The sequence below is a fragment of the Phascolarctos cinereus genome, unplaced genomic scaffold, assembly GCF_003287225.1.
Source record: "Phascolarctos cinereus isolate Bilbo 61053 unplaced genomic scaffold, phaCin_HiC Scaffold_5;HRSCAF=322, whole genome shotgun sequence".
NCBI lineage: Eukaryota > Metazoa > Chordata > Mammalia > Diprotodontia > Phascolarctidae > Phascolarctos > Phascolarctos cinereus.
The window spans coordinates 339072199-339099734 of NW_027555958.1; the positions used below are offsets into that span (position 1 = coordinate 339072199).

Genomic DNA, 27536 nt, shown 5'->3' on the forward strand with positions numbered 1-27536 from the left:
AGGCCAGATTTGTTTTTGTTTTGTTTTGTTTTGTTTTTTGGCTAGGCAGTGGGTTAAGTGACTTGCCCAGAGTCACACAGCTAGTAAGTGTTATGTGTCTGAGGTCAGATTTGAACTCAGGTCCTCCTGAATCCAGGGCTGGTACTCTATCCACTGCGTCACCTAGCTGCCCCTGAGGACAGATTTGAACTCAGGAAGATGATTCTTCCTGACTCCAGGCCTGGCCCTCATTAGCTGCCCCTGATACAAAATACTACAAAGTAAATGCAAAGAATACTGAACTTGGAGCCATAGGACCTGAAATCTATCTAAGTATCTGTGTGACCTGGTCCAATCATTTAACGTCTCCGAGCCTCAGTTTCCTCATCTGTGAAATAAAAGGGTTGGACTAGATGACCTCTAAAGTCCCTTCATAGGGACATATAGATCAATGATTTTATCATCCCTAATTTCATGGGGATGGAGAGAGTCTACAATAAAGACTTGAAGTAACTGAGCTAAATTGTCACAGATGGGGCCTATGAATCATGGTAGAAAGTTTCCAAGAGATACTAAGTGTTTCATTGGCAGAGGGAAAAGATGTGGCTTTTTGGGGGGGGTTTTGGGGGATTTTTTTGTTATTGCTGTCTCTCTCTCTCTGTCTCTGTCTCTGTTTTGATTTGTTTTTGGCTAGGCAGTGGGGTTAAGTGACTTGCCCAGGGTCGCACAGCTAGTAAGTGTTATGTGTCTGAGGCTGGATTTAAACTCAGGTCCTCCTGACTCCAGGGCTAGTGCTCTATCCACTGTGCCACCTGGCTGTCCCTTGTCTCTGTCTCTTTGTCTCATGTCTCTGTCTCTCTCTCTGTCACCTATGAACCTGTGGAATGTTGTCTCAGACATCAAAAGCACCCAGCTGTTTAGCTTGTAAAGCTCACTTTGATATTTCCAAGAGTTCGTGTTACATTTCAGTAGCACAGCTTTGCAGTCCCATATGTTAATATGCTTAGGTTTCCGTTGCTTGGTAAGCTGACTCCATTTTTACAGGCAGCAAAGGAAACACCAAGGGATAAAATAACTTTCTTCATGCTGTGTGGTTTGTGGTGGGCAGATGGAATTGAACTTAGCTTCTAGATCAAAAACCTTTCGATCACGTTATCTATCAATCACTAGTGACAAAATTAGTCTATCAGCAACAACATTGTTTCCTCAGAATGACTCAGTGTTAGGTGGGCAGATACCATAGCAGATTGAATACTAGACTCAAAGTTGTTATCGTTCAGTTGTTTTTTAGTAGTGTTCAACTTTTAATGACTGCATTTGGGATTTTCCTGGCAAAGATACTACAGTGTTTTGTCATTTCCTTCCTTCTCCAGCTCATTTTGCAGATGAGGAAACAGAGGCAAACAGGGTTAAGTGACTTGCCCAGGGTTGCACAGCTAAAGTGGCTGAGGCTAGATTTGAACTCAGGTCTTCCTGACTCCAGGATGGGCACTCTATCCTGCGCCATATACCTGCCCAAGTCAGGAAGACCTGAGTTCAAATCCCACATCAGATACTTGCTGATAAGGGCAAGTCCTTAACCTTTCTGGGCCCTCATTTCTTTAGTAACTAAATAAAGTTGGATTTCATAGCCTCTGAAGTCCCTTCCAGATATAAATCTATGATCCTATGATCATTAATGCCTACTGACGTAAAGCTCTGATGGTAATGAAAGATCATGAGTATCTGGGTTAAAAAAAAAGATGTTTCAGGGCACTATTTATGATTCCTAAAAATTTTAAAAAAAAACACCCTCGTATTTGCCAAATGACCCACGGGAAGACAACTGAAAGGCATTTCTTTCTTGTTCTGGTTCCCTCCTGCAAATCCATTTTTTTTTCATTCAGCAAACATTTGTGGAGCCCCTACTCTGTCTAGGACCCTGTTGCTGGGTGCTCCCCTGAATCAGTGTATAACACTGCACAAGGAGTGATTGTACCCTAGTTTCCCTCATTAAGAATATCATGATAAAAATACTCATCTTTTGTCACGCCTGGAATGTCCCTTTCTCTAGGATTTCCTCCCCCTTCTTATGCCCTCAGTGCCCATTCTTCCCTTATCTGAAGAGTTATTGAAATTCCACATTCTCAGTGAAGCCTTCCTTAACAAGCTGATGGTCATATGGCAATGACCCCTTCCCTGTTACTGAACTCTGACATATGGCCCACATCCCCAGCAGACAAAGCCCTTTTGTACTTTCAGTCCAGTATAAAGCTCATACATATCTTGTGGTCAGTGGGAGCTTGGGCCTCACATGTGGGTTTTTTCCAAGCTTGTGTGATGGACTTGGTGACAAGAAGAGGGGAAGGAATGGGAACAGGAGTTGGGAGGGGAGGTAGACAAGTATTAGAAAACCAGGCTGCTCTTACTCTCAGGCTTAGTGACTTTGGGCAAGTCATTTCACTCCAGGCCTTAGTGATCCTCATCTGTAAAATGAGGGAGTTGGATTAAATGGGATCTTAAGTCCCTTCTGGCTTTGAAATTCTCAGCCTGTGGAATGTGCCTTTTACTGCACCAGGAAACCTAGTATATGTGGGTGTGTGCTTATAGATAACTCGGATTCCGGGGCCAATTAATCAGTCCAGTATTCATGTGTACTTTACTTTTCTGCAGAATACTTGTAGGGCTCATTATTACCACCACTGAAAGTCAATTTTGCTGTTTGTTAATAGGTTTGGGGTTTTTTTTCTCTTCTTTTAAGGATTCATTGGAGGAGGAGGAGTATTAAGTAGCTGAAACTCTAACTCTCTTAGATCTTTTATCTGTCTTTATCAGCTGTAATTTTAAATTATCCTTGAATAGTATCTGATAGTTATCTAACACCCTAAGGGTATTAGTGATTGAATGTCAGACCCAATGTTCTGAAGTGTTTTGCATTCTTTCTAGATATGAGACTGTCTGGACCTCTGGCTTATCTCTTAAAAATATACTAACAAAATAGAGAAGGGTCAGTGAACTGACAATGCATTTAGAAAAAATTAGAAAACAAAAAAAAAGTCCACAACTGCTATTGCCTCCATAAAAAAAAATCACTTTGTATTTCTTTTGTATATACTTACATGTGTGTGTGTTGTCTATCCTGATAGAATAAGACTCTTTGAAGACAGGGACTATTTCATTTTTTACTTTTTATCACCACGACTTAGCACAGCACCTGGCACATAGTAGGAACTACTCAGTGTATGTGGGTTGGTTGATTGATTAATCAATTGGCTGTTCTGCTTGCTATCTCTGTGATATTGAGCAAGACACTTAAACTTGCAGGGTGTCAGTTTCCTGACATCTACAAAATGAGAGGATTGGATTAGATAGCCTTTAAGCTTTCTTTTGGACCAAAGTCTGTGGTCCTTTGGTCCTAAATACTATGCTAGGTGGTGGGAATACAAAGATAAATGTGAAATCATCCCCGCTCACAATGAATTTAAAGTCAGTCCTGTGATTCTGTACATGTAATAAGTATAAAAGTATCCAAGGCAAGGTGCTTTGGGAAATTTTGGACTAGAGAAGTTTATTTTTCTCTGGGTATAGGGAGGGAAGGGGTTTCAGGAAAGACCTCATAAAGTAGGTATTTGAGTTGGGCTTAGAAGGAAGGGAGAGATATAAACAGATGGTGGCTAGGAGTCCATTCCAATGTCGGAAATCTCTGTGATCCGCTGAGACAGGAGAGAGCTGGATGAGAAGGAATGGGGGTATCAAGATGGGTTGGAACACAAAAGTATATGAAGGGGAATAGATAGGCAAGCTGCAAGTTACTTGAGGAGAGCTATGAATACTAGGGTCAGGAGTTAGTACTTTATTCAGCAGTAAATGGGGAGTTGCTGAAGGTTTTTGACTAGAGTCAAATAGCAGATCATTATGAGGATTGCTCAGGCGGGATTACAGAAAATATATTGGAGGCAAGAAGACCAGTTAAGAGTTTATTACCATAATCTGGCTGAGAAGAGATGAGGATTAAAGTGGGTGCATTTAGAGTGGAGATGAGGGAGCTTATAAGGGAGAGACTATAGAGATAGAAGTGACATTACTTGGTATTTGATTGGCTTTGTGGCTTAGGAGAATTCTTGCTCAGGTATAAGTTGGCATAGATGACTCCTGAGGACCCTTTTAGCTTTGTGATTCTTGACGGGGAAGAGTTAATGATGATTCCAAGTTTCAGACCTAGTGATATATTGATGCCTTGATTCCAAGTTTCAGACCTGGGTGATCAGGAGGGTGACGCTTACTAGCTGTGTGACCCTGAGCAATTCTCTTAACCTCTCTCAGCCTCAGTCTCCTCCTCTGTAATATAGGAATAATAATAGCACCTACTAAACAGAGTTGTTGTGAAGATCAAATGAGATAATATACGTAAAGTGTTCTGCAAATGTTAAAGCACCACATTAATTAATAAAAATTAATTTAATTGATACAATTATTATTATCATTATTATTATTATAGATTTGCCATATGCAAATGCAATTTTAGCTTAAGAACCAGGCAGAGCTTACATTTCTCCCAAAGAAAATAATCTGCTTTAAGGGCACTGAAGTCAGGAAGATTTTTGTTATTTCAAAATGTGTTATGAGGGATGAAGAATGGGCCGACAGACAGTTAAATCACACTGAAATAACAACAGCCTGAAATTCCCACATAGGTCAGTGAGAATTTTGAGATTAGTTCAGCAGTAGAATTTGCCTCTACAGAAAGCACGCAATAAATTTGGAATCCTAAAATAAAAGAGAAATTGGCAACCTATAGTTTTTACTGTGTATAAAATATTTAGCCTGAAATACTCAGAGTTACCTCACAAAATTTGGGACATTGTGTGCCTCAAGACCCATGTTAAAAAAAAATGCACAGGAAATTTCAATGAATGCCATTAGTTTCTGCTGCTGTGGGCCTCCTGCACACTCATGTGATGTCATTTTTCTCTGTCCTTGCAGGTGATTTTCAAAGCAAAGTCAAAATACTCTCCAGAATTACTTAAATACCGGTAAGTACCTTTCTGAAGCTTCTCAACAGTACAAAGTAAAATCCGGCATTTTTTTTTCTTTCAGTAAACATTAAAAAAATGTTGACATCTTTAATTTTATATTATTTTTAATTCCAAATATGTCACTCTCACTACTCTTCTACCTAGTAAGGCTATTGGTATCACAAGGAACAAAAAAGGAAGAAAAAAGTTCAGAAAAATGACTACTACTACTAATACATATATATTTGTATATTTTTATAGTATTATTTATATAGTATATATGTATATTTTATAGTATTTGAGGGTTTGCAAAGTGCTTTACATATATTATCTTGTTTGACCCTCACAACAATCCTACGAAGTAGGTATAATTCATTGCCTCCTTTTACAGATGAAGAAAATGAGGCTGAGAGTGGTAAGTGACTGGCTCAGGGTCATGCAAATACGAAGTATCTGAGACAAGATTTACATTATTATGTCTATAGTTTTCCTGGTTCTGCTTACTCTATTTGTATTAATTCAAATAAGTCTTCCTCTGTTGCTCTATCATTATCATATTCGTTATTAGTTCTTGTTGATTGATCTTACGGCATAGTAATTTTCGTCTGTGTGGCACAATGTATAAAGCTCCTGACCTGAAGTTTGAACTTGAGTTCAAATCTGGCCTTAGACGCTTACTAGCTGTGTGACCCTGGGTGAATCATATAACCACCATCTGCCTCAATTTCCTCACCTGTAAAATGGGAATAATAATAGCACCTATTCTTATTACTGGGTTGTTGTGAGGATAAAATGGGACAACATTTTAAAGGCATTTTGCAAATCTTAAAACACTTTATGAATGCTAACTCTTCTTGTTATTATCATATACCACAATGTTTCCGTCCCTCAGCTGATAGACATCTGCTTTGTTTCTAGTCTTGGCTCAGACAAAAAAAATTCTGCTATAAATACTTTGATGTTGGGGGGGTAGGGGTCGGGGGAGCCTTTCTTCCTGTGTTTGACCTTAATTTAGGGGTATGGGTGTAACTGTGAGATCCCTGGGTTAAAGAATATGGAGAAAGCAGCCACACATTAACTCTTACGTCTGCATTTCTGGTTAACACTTATCAATCATACACTGATATTAGCTACCAGGAAACAATCCCTACCACATCAATGTTTGACCAAAATTATCAGTGTGCCCACCTCCCAGTAAAAGTCTGCTCATTTACTTATTACTTACTTGGATTTTTGCAACAAGTAAATACTCATAGGGGTACAAAGAACTAGAGAAAGAGAGAGCCCAGGTCTTTTCATAGCCTGATGAGCAGGAGAATCATAAGCTAAAGTAGGCAGGCATTGATTGGTAAGCATTATTCACAAGCCCGTCTGGGAGATGTTTTTGGAAAAAGCTGCAGAACCTGCCCACTGAAGACACCATGTGCAGGAATAGAGTCTATCCACGCGCTCTTTTCCTCTTTAACTCTTGGCGTATCTGGTAACCGTGCTCAGGAAGAGCAGCCTCGCCTCTCATTACGCTCTGTGAAACTGGTCTTTCCTTTGTTTCTCAGAATTCCACAGCTTTACTGTGCTTTCCTAAGATCCTTACAACAAACAAAAAAATGAGGGACACGTAATTTTAAAAATGAGATTGTGTGTATAGAATGCTTTGCAAACCTTAAATGGCTGTATGAATATGAGCTACTGTGATTAATTATTATTTTACCCTTTGCTTCATTTTAGCTGACTACATATCAGCCTATTGGGCATTCATTCATTGATTTGTCAGACTTGTTAAACATCAATGTTGTGCATGGTACTGTGCTGGTCACTTTGGAAGTAAACAGTGGATAAAGTGAATTAAGGAGACATTTTAGTCACTCTTCAATCAGCTAACAAGCATTTATTATGCACCTACTGTATGCCAGAGACTATGCTATGTGCTATGTGTGCAGAGACAAAAATAAAACAATCTCTGCCCTCAAGGAGTCCACATTCTATTGTAGGAGAATACATGTACACATTTAAATATGAACAAAATTAAATACAAGTAGTTTGGGGGGACACACTGGTAATTGGGGTAGGAGATGGGAATTACAAAAGATGTTATGTAGAAGGATGCATTTGAGCCAAGCTCACCCTTGTACATACAAAGAGAATTTATCATTTCATTCATTTCCTTTGGTACTAGTTAAAGTATAATATAAGAACAGTTATTAAGCACCTACTGTGTTCAGTTCAGTCAGTCAACAAGCATTATTAAGTGCTTACAATACGTGTCAAGCATTGTGCTAAGTGTTAGGGAGAAAAAGAAAGGTAAAAGCAAACAAAAAACCCTCTCCTGCCCCCAAGGAGCTCATATTCTAATGGAGGATACAACATACAGATAACTATGTACATACAAGATACGTTCAGTGAAAATGGAAGGTAATCTAAGAGAGAAGGCACTGGAGAAGGAGGGACCTAGAAAGACAGTAGGTAGGATTTGAGCTGAGTCTTGAAGGAAATCTCTGAAGGAAGAAGCAGAGGTGAGAATGGACAGCATTCCAGGCATGCCAAAGCATGGAGGTGGGAGACGAGTGTCAGGTTAAAAGAGGAGCAAGTAGGCCAGTTGGTGGTGTAGGACTGGGGCTCAGGAAATATCAAGGCTAAATATATTGAATGGGAATCATCAACAGAGAGATCGTTGAACTCATGGGAACTAATGAGATTGCCAGGTAAAATAATATAGAGGGAAAAGAGGTTAGGACCTAGGATAGAGCCTTGGGGTACATTCATGATTAGTCGGTATGACCTGGATGAAGATCTAGCAAGAGGCAGAGAAGGAGGAGGAGAACCAGATGAGAGCGGTGTCAAGAAAACCTGGAGAGAGGAGAGTGTCCAGGGGAAGATTATGATTGACAAGGCCAAAGACTACACAGAGGACAAGAAGGATGAGGGCTAAGAAAAGGCCATTAGGTTTGGCGGTTGAGAAGTCATAACCTAACATAACATAAATGGCCCTGGGATAGAGACTAGACCTTTGATTTCATTGTCATTGGGAACTTTCAGATGAGGTAACTCCTTGTATCTCTGCAGGTACTGACCTCAGCAATGTCTAGCCTTACAGAGTTGCTCAGGGCACTGAGTGGTTAAGTGTCTTGCCTAGGGTCATAGAGTTAATATATATGAAAGGCCGTCCTGACTCTAACACTGGCTCTCTACGCACTATATCACTCTGCCTCATAACTTGTTATACAATAATAAATAATGGGGCAAGTAGGTGGTACACTGGGTAGAGTCGGGCCCGGGATTCAGGAGGACCTGAGTTCAAATCTGGCCTCAGACATTAGCTATGTGGCCCTAGATAAGTCACTTGACTCTGTTTGCTTCAGTTTCTCATTTGTAAAATGAGTTGGAAAAGGAAATGGCAAACCACTCCAGTATCTTTGCCAAGAAAACCCCAAATGGGGTCATGAAATGACACAACAGTAGTAAATAATAGCTAATGTTTATGTAATGCTTTAAGACCTTCAACATACTTTATGTAGATTATCTCATTTGAGCCCTACAACAGTCTTGTGAAGTAGGTGGTATTATTCACCCCATTTTATAAATGAGGGCACTGAAACTGAGGCTGGAGAGGTTAAGTGACTTGCCCAGGGTCACACAGCTAGTTAGTGCCTGAGGCCAGATTTGAACTCTGGAAGATGTCTTCCTGACTCCAGTCCTGACACTCTATCCACTGTGCCACCCAGCTGCCTACCTTCCTTTTCATGTACCCACACTAATTTAGGTAGCCCCTGCCACTTGATCAGAAGGATATGTCATCTAGGGGGTCAGGGTAAAGAAAACGGAGATTCGAGCAAAGAATGAGTGGTAGTGGAGAGGGAAACAAAAGGAAGGTATTGTGATAGCTTGGCTAATTCATGGAAAAGATTTGCTATCTGGCATTAGTTGGATTATAGCTGGGGTAGTTGTTTCCCTTGTAGTAATGAAACAAACAAAATGTAGTATGAAACAACAAGCCAGTCGTAGGAAGATTCTGTCAACTGGGAAGACTCACTCCTGCTTTGATCATGAGCACAAGAGTAAAGGTTTTCCTTTAACTTCAAGGGATAAGTTAGCTGTGCTAGACTAAGTAAAATCCCAGTTGCAGGGAGGTCAGTCAACTTGTCTTATTTGTGGAAAAGCAAAATGGAGCTAGATGTTAGAATGGAGAGGATTGACCCAGACAAGGTAGGAAGTTTCTAGAAGCCAGGAGATTGGGGTGGAGTTGGGGTGGGGGAAGCTAGGGTTGTTATGATCCAGTAACATGGAAGCCAAGTATGAGGACATCTGAGGAGTTATTCATGTTCATTCATATCCTTAATCTCATCCGTTCAGCTCCCCTATCATTTCATTTAAACTAGGCACCAGGATGGATGTTTTGTCATGATTCACTCCTGACCATGCTTTGATATGTTACCCTTGAAACAAATACAGTAGCTTATCCAATTCAATCAACATTCAATTTAAATGGAACAGATACATTAGTCTGGAACGTTTGAAGCTCTCCAAGCTGGCCCTATAGCAATTTCGGTGTTCCTGAAAAGGTAATTTATGTACAGGCCAGCCAGCATATCCTCGTTTTTCACTTAATTCCTTGTTTTTTTAATTATTAAGTGTATCTGTTCAGAATGTTGGAGTCTGTGCCAATTTAATTAGGCTTTTCTCCTCTAAATCTTTTCTTTCTAATCTCTTCAGTTTGGAGAAAAAAAAAACAAACCCATGCTCACAGGCGATGGATGGAATTGCCTAACAGAGCTTTGTTTCAGGTATTTTTCACAGTTTTTCAAATGTCTCCTTTTCGGTACAATCAAAAATTCTTTGGGCCAGGTTCTGCTTTTTCTTTTTCTTCAGGAAAGGCATGTTGTTCAGAGACAAAAGCAGCTTGCCTGTTTAGGATTCATCTTTCACACTTCAGCCACAAAGTGTGACTTTGAAAGAGATGCTTTGATCTCTTTTTCCATAAATAATTTAAAACTCCAATTTTCTTTCTTTCTAAAAAAAAAGGGTCATTTATCTATCTGTGGTGAGTCATGACATCCTGCCCTATCTCTGTCGGTAAAATTGTTGAAGAGATGAGCTTACACGTTCCCATTCTTAGAACTAAAATCAGGTTTGGTTTTGTTTTATTTTGTTTTTTTTTCCCTAAGAACCAGGGTTGCTGGCACTCCAAACCAAACCAGACCAAAATACTCCCACACAAATGTATTTCATTCGGTCGTAAACAGAAGGAGTGCCCCAAAGATAGTTGTGAAACTGAATAAAGGGATCATGACGGTCGTCTTGATCTTTTTGGCTTCACTGAAGGTACGCTAGCACATCCACACTGACTTCCTTCAGGTAAGTTAGTTCCTAGACTGGGTCAGTGTTGGTCAAACCCGAGGGGATGTGTTGGCTCTGAATCCAAGTGACTCAACACAAACAAAGAAGGACAGGCAATTACTGCTGTTCATGATTGTCTGGAGTGTGCTCGTTCTGTGTTACAGTGAAGATGGGAGGCTCCCTCTTCTCTCAAGAATAAAGTACTCTTTGGCCGTAGGAGGAGGGACTGGGCCTGTTGGTATGGGGATCATCCAGGGGAGGAAACTTCCACTTTTTTGAAATTCATTACCTTAGAGAGTTTCCTAGAACACTTAAGGTTAAGTGACTTGCCCAGGGTCACATAACTAATATGTGTCAGAAGCGGGATTTGAGCCTAGATCTAACTGACTTTCAGGACAGCTATCTATCCACTATTCCACGTTGCTTCTCACACCTTTCAACTACATATCTTTATTTAAAATTTTTTTTATCACTATCTTTTGTTTTTACATCAACTTCATTTCCAAATCGATCCCTTCCTCCCCTGCTTCCCAGGCAGCACCCAAAGCAAAGAATAAAAAAATAAAGTGAATAAAAATACTTTGCCAAGACTGACCAAGATGTCAACCAAGTCTGACAATTATTGCAATGTTCTGAGCCCATAGTCTTTTCTACTTTTGCAAAATGATGGTATCAGTGAGGGGATATGTGTGTGTGTGTTCCTGAAAGAAAGAGGTAAGGGATGGATGTCTTATGTAAGTGGTCTAAGAACTGTCCAGAAAGTATGGACATTGGACTAGGGTCACAAGTACAGAGGAATCTCAGTCTTAGAAGCCACGGAGTCCAAGCTGCACGAATAGGAACCTACCTTATCCTCAGACAAGTGGTCAGTCATCTGGCTTCTGCTTGTAGGCCTCCACTGAGGTGGAACCAGCTGCCTGCTAAGGTAGCCCTTTCTACTTTTGAACAGCTCTGTTAGCCTGAAATCTGGCCCTCCACAATTAACTCATTAATGCTAGATGGTCTTCCAAGTAACTAAAATAACTATCATGTCTATCAACTCCCCTCTCCTACAGGGCAGTATATTCTTCTCCTGAACATTTCCAGTTGCTTTAGTTGATCTTTGTAAGGCCTAGCCTTGAAGCCCTTCCCTGTTCTGGTTGCAATTCTTCTGGATATGCTCCAGCTGCTCCTTCCTAAACTGTGGTGCCTCAGACTGAACATAGCATTCCAGTTGTGGTCTGGTCAGCACACAATGGCATTACCAGCTAGCTCATTCTAGACAATATGCCTCTGTTAATGCAGATTGCATTTGTCCCTTGGTCGCCATGTCACACGGTGTTGGTTCATTCAGATTGCAGTCAGAATCTTTTCCACTTATCTAGCCACACAGCCCCAATCCTGTTCTTGTGAAGAGGATTCTTTAAAATACAAATAAAGGCCTTCAGTTTCTCCCCATTTTCATCTTATTATATTGAAAGAGGAGCTAATACCTTCTCTGTTGTAGACAGTCTGTGTGTGGAAACCCTAATCCCCAGTCATTTTATGGGAGTAGTAAATAGATATGTTTAACTTTACCACCTATACCTAGGAATGTTATAGCTTAGCATATTAAAACCAAGAAGCAGGTTATGAAAGAGCTATTCCCAGATATGTGTGTGTGTGTGTGTGTGTGTGTGTGTGTGTGTACACATATACATGCATATATATGTATATACACACTTATGTATGTACAGATGTATACACATATAATATATACTTATATGTATTATATATGTATATCCCGTATATAGCATTGGTATACAATATATTATATACACACATATCCATATGTGGGTTTTAAAAAAAGTTTTTAGAAACACTTTTATTACCATTGTCCTAAATAGGTAGCTCAGGAATATTGTTGTTCTCATTTCACAATTAAGGAAATTGAGGCTCAGACCTGACTTGCCCCAAAGCACGCAGTTGGCAAGGTCACAAAGTTAGAATTCAAGCCCTAGTCTACAGAGTCCATGTCTCAGCCTCTTTCTCCTATGCTTGATTGACAACTCTTTGAAATGTGAAATTGTGATCCTATTCCCAGAAATACTACAGCCCCTCTTTTATTCTTGGGATGTCACTCTTGCTCTGACATCGTTTTGTCTCCCAACTATGGCTAAACCCATTTCAACACTATACTCAATTTCCATCCTTGAATCTCTCACGAACCTATGATCTTTATTGTTCCTATCTTACTAAATAAACCCCAGCCCTGGAAAACCAGTTATCTGCTTTTTCTGCTCCTACTCCCAAGTCAGCAAATACTGCTAGAAAAATTCAGGAGATCATGGGGATGGAGTGCCTGAGAACTTAACAATATCTTCCCTAATCTAGATGCCACTACTGTAAACCTATCCTTTTCTGCTCCTATTATCAACTCTCCATCACACTTTCCCACAGAAGCTGGTTCAGACTTTTTTGACTTTTCTCAAGTGCCCACCTCCACTTCCTTCCCCTTCACTCTTAGGAAATAACCTGTCTTCTACTTAACTAAAAAAGATACAGGTCATGCAGTCTAAGCTTCTTCCCTTTTTTGTGCATTGAAATATCTTTGTCTTGGCCAGATTTCCTATCTTCTTGTCTCAGTGGAAGAGATAACCTCCCCAATTTCCACTTGTCTCCTGGATTCCATCTCTGTGCTTTTACTCCAATTATCCCCCCCCTTTCTTTACATCTTCAATCTTTTTCTCCCTGTTGGTTCTACCCCTGCTTGGGGTGGGGAGCAAGGTGGACTACAAAAAAGGTAAGGGAGGAAAAAAAAATAAAAAGCGCCCATCGGAAAACAAAACCTAGAAGGAAACACAGAAAAGCTAGGTTGCTTTGAAAACAACGTGTAGGATTTATTACATAGGTTTTCATGAAATGGAAATTTGTTTTATATTAACTCCTCTCATGTTCTGCTATGTTCATGGAAATGTTCCCTTTTTTTCTTTTTTCATTTTGTACTTAAGTTAAAAATGAATAAAAATATTTTTAAAAGACATTAAAAAAAAGAAAAAAGGGAAGGGATAGAGTTGTAAAATTCTTTAAAAACTTTTACCCTGTTGACAACTTACGCTGTAATAGCCAGAATTGTCTGTGCTGGCTGCCACTCTCTACCCACCACAGTGCAGATCTCATTTCCATCACTTCACTGAAGCCCATCTCTGAAAGGTCTCCAATGGCCTAATCTAGTGGCCCTTTTCAATCTTCATCCTGCTTGACTTCCCTGAAGTATCTGATGCTTCTGGTCCTTTGTCTCTTCTTATACTTTGTCCTGCCTTGGCTTCTGAGACTCTTTACTGCCCCGATTTTCCTTTTACCTCTCTGGGTGCTCCTTCTGTGTCTTCACTAACTTATCTTGCTCCTTCTCCCATCTGAGGATGAGCATCCCCTGAGACTGTTTGTTGCCTTTGCCCTTTTTTCTCCCTCTGCACTCCTTTTCTTTTTTCTCTTTTCTTTTCTTTTTTTTTTTTGCCGGGGGGGTGAGGCAATTGGGGTTAAGTGACTTACCCAGAGTCACACAGCAAGTGAGTGTTATGCGTCTGAGGCCGGATTTGAACTCAGGTCCTCTTGACTGCAGGTGCTGTACCTACTACACCACCCAGCCGCCCCTGCGCTCTCTTTCTTGAGGATCTCATCCTCTCCCATGGTTTGTTTTCTCCACTGCAATGATAACTTGGAGAACTGGATCTCCAGTCTGACATTTCTCTGAGTTCCAAACTTGAATTTTGAAATTTTTCTTTTTTTTTTATTATGATCTTAACAATCATAAATAAACATGAGCATTTGAGCTTGCAGAGAATGAAAAGGTGGATTATATAAGAAAAGAATACAAAGAAAATGAGAATGAGTAAACCTGTTACATACACTTTTTAAAAAGTTTATATTAAAGTTACCATAAAAATAACAGAATTAGCCTTGTTTGTTTCCTCTTTCAAACTTTGTTTTAGTTTCTTCTGCCTATTTTCTAGACCTGTTTTCAACTGCCTTCTTAACCTCTCTCCCTGGATGTCCTGTCAGCACCTCCAACACAGCATGTCCAAAACCAAACTTAATCTTCTTTCCCTCCTAACTTCCCTTCTCTGTTAAAGGCTTGTCCCAGTCATATAGTCTGGAAACATACACCATCTTTGATTCCTCCTGCTCCTTCACCTTCTCATATCCAGTAAGTTGCCAGATCCTGAGTGGTTTAACTCTTCAGCCTTCTCCTTTCTGCTCCTAGTCCAGGATCTTATTACTTCTGACTTGGATTATTACTGTAGCTTCCTGATTGTCTCCAGGCTCTCTTTGGTCCAGTTCTACACAGTCAGAGATATAATAGGAATTCTGGCACCTAGAATGCCATAGTGGATGGCTGGGTAGGGAGGAACCCTTGGGGAAGGTCAACAAGACTGTTTGTTGCCAGAGGAGAGAACAAGGTAGGGCTAAGCTAAGGAGGAACACAGCTGGAGTTAATAACTCCTCTGGAGCAATTCTCAATCTGGGGACTGTTGACCTTCAAGGGTCTATGCACTTGAATGGGAAAGAAATACATTATTATTTTCACTAACCTCTAACTGAACGTTAGCACTGACTTCAATTATGAATGTCATGGCCCTTTTTAAGTGGGCTTTTTGTCTTTTGCTTTGAGGAAAATCCTAAATTAACCAGATTTTAAGGCTAAATCGAGGTTTCTCCCAGTCTCTCCCCCCCCATCCCATAGTATAACTTATTTGCATTGCAGGCAGGATGAGTGGAAGTGTTGGCAAGCCATGGGACGTGGTGTTTATTGTAAACCAGACATGCTGTAGCTAGCTCGTAGCTGATGCTCATTTAATTGATTTTTAAATAGCATTCATGATGAGACTTATCCTTAAAGGATAAAAAGCCCAGATTATTCTATTTCCAAAGGCCAGTTTGGGTTATGATGGGCTACATAAAAGCATTTGTGCAGGCAGTGAGCTAGCTTTTCGTATGGAGACAATGAGGTTGATTCATAAGCTCAACCCATGGCTTTTGGATCTTTCCAGCTTGCATTCTTTACTAAAGTGTACCGTGTCACTAAAACTCATTAGGAAATAGTGTTTTCAGGACATGGACTTTGAACAGGTCTCCAAAAGCACTGTGTTCCTGATCCTACTACGGGCATGGACGCAAGTGTTTCTGCACTTCAGTGTATATATTTCAGTTATGTTAGCTTATTCATCCACCATCTCTGAAATCGTTTAGTGTCTGCTGCATAAGAGGAACTTAATAAATTATTGTGGAATAACTGACTGATCTTGCCATCGCATCTTTGATCACATAGTAGGCACTGGGGAACCAAATGTAATGAACAGAGCCATTCCTACTTGCAAGAAGCTTACATTCTAACTGAGGAGAGTTAGAGAAAAATACACATATGAATATATGCAGAATAACTGTAAAGAGAATAAATACAAAGTAGTTAGATATAAGGTAGTTTGGAAAGGAGGGCACCGTTGCGGGGATCAGGAAAGGTTTTATTCCTATATGCACTCATACCTCTGCCTGCTGAAATCCTTCCCATCCTGGAAGGCTGAGTAGAATTGGCATCTCCTCTGTGAAACTTTCTCTGGGCAGTAGTGCTGAGTTGGGATCAGAGGACCTGATTCTACCATTTACTAACTCTTGGCCTTTCAGCGAGTCACTTAATACTCTAAGCCTCAGTTTCCCTGACTGTAAAATGAGGGAATGGGACTCAATGATCTTGAAGGTCCCTTTATCCCTAAATCTGAGATCCTATCATCTCCGTAATGTCTCTCTCCCAGACTCATTGATTGTACCCTGTGTGCAATTACCTTCCCTTACTAACTATATGACCATGGCAAGTCATTTAAAATACAGATAATAATAATGCCTACTTCATAGGGTTGTTGTGTAAGTCAAATGAGATGATATCTGTACATCACTTTGAAAACCTCAAAGCACTCTAAAAATGCTAATTATTATTATTGTTGTTGTTGTTGTTTTATTTTAGCTATTATGCCTCTGACTTAGCTCTCTTTCAGTTCCTAATATATGGTCTTGTGCATAGTAGAAGCTTAATTCATGTTTGTTGAATTACGTGCATTAAAGTTGGTATGCTAGGGCGGGATATCATGTGGAGGAAGTGAAAGTAACAGGCTCCAAGTACTAACAACACATAGTAGCGACCAGAGAGAGCATGGCACAGTCTGGGTCTAAGGAACATAACAGCATACAGGGAGCTGTACAGACATTGAACAAACATAAATACTTTATTTGTATTAAACATAAACAAAGGGTAAATTATTTTGTGGATTGATAGGGAGAGATAAAATTGTGATTCCATTCAATCAGTGGGAACTTATTAAGTATCTACTATGGGCCAGGCACTGGGATACAAGAAAAAATGAAATATTCTCTTCCCTCTAAGAATTTATATTCTGTTGGGATAAATGACATGCATATTTAAGCATATGCCAAAAAAACACAAGATAGTTTTGAGAGGAGGGGGCCCGGGGATCCTAGGAAGATTAGGAAAGCCTTCAAATAGAAGGAAGAGTTTGCACTAAGTCCTGAATGAAAGTAAGAAGGAAAGTATTCAGGGGCAGGTAGGTGGTGCAATGGATAGAGCACCAGTCCTGGAGTCAGGAGGACCTGAGTTCAAATTTGACCTCAGAACTTACTAGCTGTGTGACCCTAGGGCAAGTCACTTAACCCTGATTGCCTGGGGGGGGAAAAGTAAAAGATTCTAGGAGGGGACAGGTAAGGAGGGAGGGAGAATGTGAGCAAAAAGAGGGTTGTAAGGTCAGGGATAGTTCCATTTTTGGCTGTATCCTCAACACCTAGCACAGTGCTTTGCTCATAGTGAGCAGTTTTAAAAGGTGTGTTGAGCTAATTAGTCAGGATTGAATCAGGGGACAGTCAGTGCATCTTTCCCAGTTAGCCAGAAAATGCTTCATAGGAAGTACGAATCCAGAAATTATATGAATGAAAGAAACAAAGGGGAGCATATTCCACACACACTGTGTAGCCTAACATAGTGCCTAGTCCTTAGTAGATGTTTAATAAGTACTTACTGATTTTGGTCATCTAAAAGAAAATTCAGGGGACAGCAAGGTGGTACAGTGGATAGAGTACCAGCCCAGGAGTCAGGAGGACCCGAGTTCAAATCTGGTTTCAGACACTTGACACTTAGTAGCTATGTGAACGTGGGCAAGTCACTTAACCCTGATTGCCTTGCAAAAGAAAAAAAAGAAAACTCAGAGGAGATGGGGAAACTATTGGGAGCGGTCAAGGTGTGCCTGTGCTAAGTGCTGGGGATACAAAGAAAGATAAAAGAGTCCCTGCCCTCAAGAAGCACACAATCTAATGAGGGAGAGAACTTACAAATAACTATGTACAGACAAGCTACATACAGAAAATATATAAAGAAGGAACAACAACAAAAAAGGCGTTTCTTAAGTACCTACTGTGTGCCAGGCACTGTGCTAAATAAATCCTTTCCATATATTATCTTATATGATCCTCACAATAGCCCTGGAAGGAAAGGCCTATTTTCATCCCTATCTTACTGTTGAGGAAACAGAAGCAGACAAAAGTTAAGTGACTTACCTAGGGTCACACAGCTAAATAAGTATCTAAGCCTGGATTTGAACTCAGATCTTTCTGACTTTAGGCCCAGAGCTCTATCCACTGCTCCACTTAGCTGTCTGTGTAAATACATGACTGACGATAAACATGGGACATGGAAGCTTCTAGTATGGAAATATCTAGGTTTGACAATTTCAGCAAAGGACAGGAAACATTCAAGAGGATTAAGGGACAGCTTCACAGCAGAGGTAACCTGCCACGATTGTGAGAGGCAGGGTCTCCCAAGTCAGGAAGTTCTACAGACTGTCCTACAAGGTCAATGATAAGGTCTCAGTGCCCACTGACGTGAGCGCTAGGAAGACAGAAGAATGATACACCCAGAGACAGCAAAGTTGGAAAGGACCTCAGGGGCCATTTTTGTTTTGAAGCATTAAAACCATTGTCTAAGAGTAGGTTACTCCAATAAAGTCCTACTCCTACAGCTTGTCACTATCCAAATGTGACCATGAGCTCTCAAAAAATTATACCAACAGAGCACAAGCCTTCACAGGTCCTACCAAACCATGAAGGATTCAAACTGATGTCCCAGGTTTTGCCTTATTTTTTTGGTGGAGCCCACAACCCTACTTCCTAACTTTTAGTTCCTCATTCTTGGGTTGCTTCCTCACAAGAAAGGAGATTTCCTTGGTGTGATGCAGTGTGTATCTAGCAAACAAAAGCACTGTCTGAGCCTACAGCTAGGTGACTCAAGCAATTGCTTTAGTTTCTGAGTCACAGGTGCCTGAAAAGCCTCTAATTCTTTTCAGTCTCCCCAGTTTATGATAGTTTTATATCCAAGCATGATTCTTCAGTTCTATCCTTTGCCACTGAGGAAGACCGGCTCTAGGACTTCTGCTCGTGTTACCCCATTTGATGACACAGCTGCCAATTATTTTCAAGAATAGAAATCCTTAAGAATTCAATCTGAAGCCATTTATTAAGTATTAAATATTATCAAAATGTTAATTTTGATGTCATAATTAAAATTGTAACATTAATGTTAATTTTTAAAGAATCTCCAAGATCATTTTGCTGCTCAAGTATGGATGTGTAATTGAATAGCAAGACACTTTAATTGGGGCAGCTAGGTGGCGTGGTGGATAGAGCACAGGCCCTGAAGTCAGGAGGACCTGAGTTCAACTCTTACCTCAGAGCAAACACTTGACACTTGCTAGCTGGGTGACCCCAGGCAAGTCACTCAATTGCCTTAAAAAAAAAAAAAGATGCTTCAATTGAATGTGCATCCATCAGTCAAGTAATGTATTAAATTATGATTAAAAGAAAAGTATGTTTACAAGAAAGAAAAAATAATCCTATTTTTGTTCTTGTTATCTAGAAGTAAGTAGTTTATTCTACTTGTTAATTTATTTGTCATCAAGAGAGTGTTTGACCTATAAGAGAGAGCTGACAGATCCTTCTGCAAGATATTTATTTGGTGAAATTATAGTTGGTCGTGTTTGTATCTAAGTCATCCTTATAAAATATCTGTACGTTTAGAGTTGCATGCCATATAGATTTGTGGCTATGAACTTGCAACTGAAACTTATTTTACTGATTATCAAATCTATGACTTCTAATTGACAAATCATAAAACCACTATGTGTTTATGTTAAAAGTACCTTTGTGCTCATATGTCTTTTAAATTCTCAAAACAACTCGGAACCAGGCAGAGATTTTGTCCCTGTTTTATAGATAAGACAACTGAGTCACTAAGAGATTATGTGGTTTACCTGAACGTATATAACAATTTAGTGGTAGAGCCAGGCCTAGCTAGAACTCACATCTACTGACTCCTAGTAGCGTGCACTTTGTGCTCTACTTGCAAGAGATCAATCAATCAATTAACAAGTAATGTGTTGAACATCTATTATGTGCTAGGCACTGTGCTAGTTAGGCAGTAGAGATACAAACACAAAAAAGAAACAGTTCCTGCCCTCAAGGACCTTACCTTCTGTCAGAGGAGATTAGCATCAAAGTAATTGGCAAAAGGTCTAGATTCCTCATTTGTACTTATCACAACCTGCCTTGTATTATATTTTTTTCTGCATGCCTTATTTTCAAAAAAGAGACAAAAGACAGTCCCTGTCTCCAAGGAGTTCACAATCTAATGGGAGATATAACAAGCAAACACAGATGTACAAATCGGCCCCCCCCCCATAAAATCAGTGAGTGGATCATTTCATCTTTGTAACCCCTAGGCCTTGAACATAGTAGCTGCTTAATCAATGTTTGCTAAATTGAAATTTAATTACATAAAAGCAAAATATGCTGTTATAGAGTGCATTTATCTTGAACTGTCTGAGACTTTAGAATCCCCATCTAGTGATGAGCATTAGCTTTATCCTTTGAAAAAATGGAAAAAGTGAGACCCCAAAAAATTGGTTAAATCTTTTTTTTTTGTTAGAGCCACTGTTTTCAATTAGCTTATTAGTGGGCTCATATTCTCAGCTTTATAAGGAACTCCTGTTGCAGCTGTATAGATGTGTTACCTTTCAAGCTTGCCCACTGCTCTATGAAGTCATTACCTGGAAAGTCAAGTTTATAGATTAAACCCTGGCTAGTGTAAGTGCATCATTCTTTATACTCAGCTACTACTGTCTATTTACAAGAACTGAAAGTGAAAAATTAAAAACTTCAAAAGAAGCTATGCTTCCCAGGAGCTATTTGAAAAACTTTCACAGGCTTTGATTTTCTAGGCATCCAAGAACTAAATAGAACCCAACCCTTCAGAGCAGCTGCAGAAATTCCCTAGAGGATAGAATCCAACATGGCAGCCACTACCTTCTGGTAAAAGGCCAACAGGCACCACAAAGTCCTTTTTGTTTGACCTGAGGATTTTTATTAGATGTGGCCAGTGATAATTTTAGGCTCTGAATTTACCCACTGACTTTCTTTAAAGTGCTCAGGGAACATTGTCTAATTCTTCCTAGAAAGAATAAACTCCAGTGACACCCTATCCCTCTAGGATCAAATACAAAATGCTCTGTTTGGTGTTCAAAGCTCTTCATAATCTAACCCCCGCCACACATACCTTTCCAGCCTTCTTACACCTTAATCCCCATCATGTACTCTTTAATCCAATGACATTGACCTTCTTGCTGTTCCATGAACAAGACACTCCATTTCTCAGCTCTGGGCATTTCCTCCGACTCTCTCCATGCCAAAAACACTCCCTCTTCATCTCCCCCTACTGGCTTTGTTGACTTTCTTCAAGTGCTAACTAAAATCCCATCTTTAACAGGAAACCTTTCCCAACCCCTCTTAACTCTAGTGCCTTTCCTCCTCTAATTATTTCCTATTCATCCTGTACGTAGCTTGTTTGTACATCTGTGTTTGCTTGTTGTATCTCCCATTAGATTGTGAACTCCTTGAAGGCAGAGACTGTCATTTGCCTCTTTTTTGTATACCCTGGGTGGTTAGCACAATGCCTGGCACATAGTAGGCACTCAATAAATGTTTATTGACTGACTGACTGAAATCCTGGCTCTGCTACTTATTTATGTGACTGTGAGCAAGTCATTTACTATATTTTCTCATTTATAAAGTGGGCATATTGGACTCAAAGTTCCCTGTGAGCTTCTTTCCAGCTCTGAATCTGTGAACCCATAATCACGTGACCAAAATTGAGCTTATTACCTTTCCCACCAAAACCTCTGTACCCTTTGGACTCCATGCTCTTTTTCAGTGGTAAAACATTCATTCAGTCTCCCTCTTTGGTGTTGTTTTTGACTGCTTGAGGGCATGAATTGTTTCTGTTTTGTCTTTGTACCCACAATACCCGGCACAGTTCTTGGTATATAGCATGACTTATTGGACTATTATCTCTTCCAAAGAGTTAACATGGTGCAGTGGAATGGTTGATGAATTTGGACCTTAGTTCAAATCCCACTTATTCGTGGTATGACCTTGGACTACTGACAACCAATATGGCCTCATTTTCATCAGTTATGAAATGAAGGGACTGAACTAGGGGACCTTCCATAGCTCTAGTGTCATAGTTCTATAACTCTATTGGCAATTAGGTTGTTGGCACCAGACTTGGAGTCAGGAAAACCTGAGTTCAAACACTGTCTCAGATTTCTAACTGTGTGACCTCTCAGCCCCAGTTTCTTCATCTGTAAAGTAGGGATAATAATCATACCTTACCTCCCATGGCTGTTGTGAGCATCAAACATGATCCTCGCAACATGTACATAAAGCATTTTGCCAACCATAAAGAACTCTAGAAGTATTAGCTATAATTGATTCTATCTCTGCAATGTCTCTTACACCTATCCTGACCTTTCTATTCCACTGCCACACTCCTAGTATAGGCTTTCATTATGACCTTACTGGACTGTTTTAATAACCTAACAAACTTTCCTCCTTCCACCTTCCCCCATGATATTCACTTTCCTTTCCAGTCCATGCTTCAACGTCGATCTTCCTTAAACATAGATCTGATCATTTTACTCCTTTGCTCAAAAATCTTCAGTGCCTCCTATTATCTGTTAAATAAAGTTCACTCTCTTTAGTTTAGTCTTCAAGTCTTTCTACAATCTGGTGCCTGTTTTCTAGTCTTATGTAATAGTAAGGGCTGCTAGGTGGCACCACAGTGCGGAGAGTGCCGGGCATGGAGTAGAGAAGACTCATCTTCCTGAGTTGAAATCTGACCTCAGATACTTGCTAGCTGTGTGACCCTGGACAAGTCATTTAACCCTGTTTGCCTCAGTTTCCTCATCTGTAAAATGAGCTGGAAAAGGAAATGGCAAACCACTCCAGTATCTTTGTCAAGAAAACCCCAAATGGGGTCACAAAGTCAGACACAACTGAAAAACGACCAAATAACAACAGAAACATAATAATAAAATATAATAATAATATATGATGATTAGGATGCTGATAATAGCTAGCATGTATGTAGAATTTTAAGGTTTGCAAAGCACTTTACAAATGTATTTATGTCATTAGGTATTTGATATTACTCTCTTCTACACATTCATCACTATGACCAAAATGGATGGTTTTTCTCCTTAATTGTCCCATGCTTCTCTATTCCTGTGCCTCTGTTCTTGATGCTTCCCATACTTGGGAATTTTTTTTCCCCCACAAAGGCTTTGTGATGTAGTGACTTGGAGTCAGGAAGATTTGGATTCAAATCCCACCCACCTGAAACACTGAGTAGCTGTAAGACTCAAGGAAAGTCATTTAATCTCTCTAAGCCTCAATTTATTCATTTGTCAAAGGGAAATAATAATAATAGCACTTATAGGGATTTTGTAAGACTCAAATGAGATGACATATATAAAGTACTTTGCAGCCTAAAATACCGTGTAATTGTGAATTTTTATTATCCTCCTTCCCTTCCATACCTGTCGAATTTCTTTTTCCCATCCTTTTTTTTGCACTTAATAGTTTTAAAAATTTTTTTCCAATTACATATAAATATAGTTTTCAGCATTCACTTTTGTAAGACTTTGAGTTCCAAATTTTTCTTCCCTCCCTCCCCCCATCCCCAAGACAGCAATCTGATGTAGATTATACATGTACAGTCATGTTAAATATATTTCCATATTAGTCATGTTGTGAAAGAAGAATAAGAACAAAAAGGAAAAACCATGAGAAAGAAAAAAAGTAAAAATAGTATGTTTTGATCTGCATTCAGACTCCATAGTTCTTTCTCTGGATGTAGACAGCATTTTCCATCATGATACTTTTGGAATTGTTTTGAATCATTGTATTGCTGAGAAGAGCTAAGTCAATCATAGTTGTGCACTGTATAATGTTACTGTGACTGTGTACAATGTTTACTTGATTCTGCTCATTTCACTTTGCATCAGTTTACATAAGTCTTTCTGGGTTTTTCTGAAGTCTGCCTGCTCATCATTATAGCACAATAGTATTTCATACATTCATATACCACAACTTGTTTAGCCATTCCCCAATTGATGGGCAACCCCTCAATTTCCAATTCTTTGCTACCATGAAAAGAGCTACTATAAATATTTTTATACATGTGGATTCTTTTCCCATTTTTATGATCTCTTTGGGATACAGATCTAGAAGTGGTATTGCTGGGTCAAAGGCTATGCATAGTTTGATTGCCCTTTGAGCATTTTAGCCATCCTTTAAAGCCCATACCAAATGCCACCTCATCAGTACTACCTTCCTTGATTCCTCTTATCACTTAGGACCTTTCATAATATGGCACCATATCTCATATGAAATTGTATTATATCTCATTTGTGTATGTCATAACCTGCCAGTAGATTAGCAGTTAGTTGGCATAGTGGATAGAGCAGTGGTTCAAATCCTGTCTTCAGATACTTACTATCTGTTTGACTTTGAGCAAGTCCCTTAATCTCTCTCAGCCTCAGTTTTCCTCATTTATAAAACGGGGACAATAACAACATCTACTTCCCAGGATTGTTGTAAGAATCAAATGAGATAATACTATATATAAAGCACTTTAAAGTCCTTAAAGCACGTCATGGGGTGTCCCAAAAGTCTTAATTTAAGTTTAAAATATCAATGCTTATAATTACACTAAAACTTTTGGGACACCCTATATAAATATTAGTTGTTGTTGCTGTTGTGTTGAGCTTCATGAGGACAGGGTCTAAACCTTTTCTCTTTCCCAATGCAGTGTTCTGTACTTAGTAGTCACTTAATAAATGCTTGTCAAATTAAATTATTGGAATTTAATTGATCCCTTCTGGGCAGCTTTTAATTGTAGTCATTACCTTCTCAGGGATGTATTGTAGGTTACTGATGTTCGTTTTCATGAACCTAGTGGATTCCCTATTAACTTCATGCATGGTGCTCCATTTTTTTTTTGAGGCAATTGAAGTTAAGTGACTTGCCGAGGGTCACACAGCTAAGTGTCAAGTATCTGGTCTGAGACCAGATTTGAATTCAGGTCCTCCTGACTCTAGGGCTGGTGCTCTATCCACTGCATCACCTAGCTGCCCCCATAATGCTCCATTCTTCTTTTTTTTTTTTAAACTATTGTTTATTTATTTATTTATTTTTTGGCTAGGCAATTGGGGTTAAGTGACTTGCCCAGGGTCACACAGCTAGTAAGTGTTGTATGTTATGTGTCTGAGACCAGATTTGAACTCAGGTCCTCCTGACTCCAAGGCCGGAGCTTTATCTACTGTGCCACGTAGCTGCCCCATGATGATCCATTCTTATCACTGTGATTTTACCTAGGAGGTTCCCCATGCCTGGAATGTACAATCTCTTCCCCAGCCTCATAGAATCCTTCTCTTCCTGACAAAATTAAAATTCCAGCTTCTACATGAAGCTATTTGTGATTTCCCTTACACAACAGTCAGTGCCCTCCCTCCTAATTACATTTTATTGAACTATTTTCTAGCTGGTTTGCATTTATTCTGTACATATATACATACATACATATTTATCTATGTATACATACATGAGTATGTGTATATATATGTGTGTATATATGTATGTATTTGTATTGTTAGCACTTGGCATGGTGACTGGCATCTATATAAATGTTTACTGATTAAGATTGAGTTGTTATTATTATCAAAAGGCACCGAACAGCCCCCATAGCAACTCTGTATCCTCTGTAACATACTTGTATACAATTTTAGGGAGAATGAACAGTGGGCATCTTTCCAGCTCCTGGGAGGGTCTGTAACAGATTTCTTTTTAAGCCCATCAAACTATGATGCCTTACAGCTATAAAATAAGCAGGTTCCAAATAACTACTTCCTAATCTTGGTGTGTCTGTTATAAGCAATTAGCTAGAAAAACTTTCATTATTCTGAGCTGAACATTTACATAACTTGGAGAAGACAGTGCTTTAAATTTTTCTCATTCTTTCTTTTCAGACTTCCCCTCTACTTGGCTTCCCTCTTCATCAGTCTTCTTTTCCTGTTGGTAAATTAAACCTGTGCAGTGCTCGTGAAAACAGAAAATTGGGAGAGAAAGGTCATCGTCTCAGTTCGGGTCGCCATTAACGACACACTCTTTGTTCTCTGTGCCATCTCGCTTTCCATCTGCCTCTACAAGATTTCCAAGATGTCCTTAGCCAATATATACTTGGAATCTAAGGTAGGGTGGGAAGCATTTCCAACATGTACTCAACTCTTTCCAAAAAGCTCATGCCAGAAATAATAGATTGACTGGGAAACAAAAAATACCAAAATGTCTTTCATGCCTAACTTTTTAGTGAAAGTTAGTAAAGCTGTTGTTTAAAACAAAAGACTGAGGCATAAGTCCAGACCACGAATAGCCCATCCACTTGTATCCTGAGATGTCTTTGTGCCAGACAGCTAAGAGTACATTAACTAATGTTTAGGGTAGAGTTTGAAGAGAGTAATTCGTCTGCTTAAAGAACGAGAATTGATTTTGCCTCCATACCGTCACTGTGTGTGACTATATGACTTGGAGTCATAAAGACTCAGGCTCACATTTTGCCTGTGAATCTGAAGTAGCCTTATGGTCCTAGATAAGTCTCTTCTCTGTGCCTCAGGCCAATCATTTATTAAGAGGAATCTGCTAAGTCAGAAGCAGATTTTAATCTGTGTTGATGGAGTATTTCCCCCACTGGTAGTTCCTACACAGCTAAAGTCACACATCCTTCCTGTATTCTCATATTTAGATTTTTTAAAGGGGCATTGGGAGTTTTTTGGAGGTCATTTGGTGAGTCATGGGGAATTCAGGGTGATCTAGCTCCTAAGCCCACATTTTTCCTCTTGATCTGCTAGGTGACTAGGGCCTTTCTGCTCCTTAGGGACAAGTGCCCACAGAATCACCCTTCTGCCTGTCTTTTTAACCATGTGGTGATTTCTTTTAATAGGGAAGAGACCAGAATTAAAGTCAGGGAGGAAGTTATAAACCCAATCAATTCTCTGCTACTGTCTTCTACCCTAGAAATATCCATCCTTTGCCACTTTGCATACCTAGGAGAAAAAATAAGACCGCGGGACTAAATTTGCCTAAACACCTGGTATAGTTCTTTCATAAAGCAGATTACTGAGCAAAGGAGGGTTGTGTAACTCCTGGCAGGATGGAGTATTGACATCAGAGGAAGAGGGCCAGGGCCCTGCTCCCTCATCTGCTAGTGATTTGCTGAGTGCCCTTGAAACCCATTTGTTTAATCTCTTTATTCTGAAGACCGGGGCCAGGTGATGGGGTTTGTGCGGCACTGTGTGCCAATCTGCCAGTGCTCAGAAAGCATCCAGTCATGACAAATTGAAGAATAGCTGCCAACCCGGAGGGCCCAGGGTGGAAGATTCCTTGTACATCCAAGTCTTTGCCACCGAGCACCATTTTGTTTGCTGACATTACCCTGGAGAATCGAGGCCTACAGTTAGTATGCTAGGGCAACTTTCCATTCACATGCTTTGCAGGGAAATGTCAAACTTGATTTTGTCTGAATTCCCTTGAACATAATCTCTCCTCTATGCGAGGCAGTTGGGGATTTTAAAAACAGGGAGAGGGGATTTAACAGGAAGGATTAAATTGTAGCTTTCTACTGAAACACTATTCAGACCTCCCACAGGGAAAATAATAAGCGTAATTAACAGCCATTGAAACAATTTAATAACACCTTGGATTTATTTGATAACTCCTTCCTGAAAAAAATATCAAAGCACTCTCCAGATGTTCAGGTACATTAGCTAA

General features: G+C 39.7%; 1 protein-coding gene across 1 annotated transcript in view; it reads left to right on the forward strand.

The window, feature by feature from the left end:
• GPR137B (G protein-coupled receptor 137B) overlaps positions 1-27536 on the forward strand; it is a 103593-nt gene that overhangs the window by 51712 nt on the left and 24345 nt on the right. The window contains 2 exon segments of the mRNA XM_078156249.1: positions 4942-4991; positions 25739-25961. Of these exon segments, the coding sequence (XP_078012375.1) occupies positions 4942-4991; positions 25739-25961 (273 nt within the window).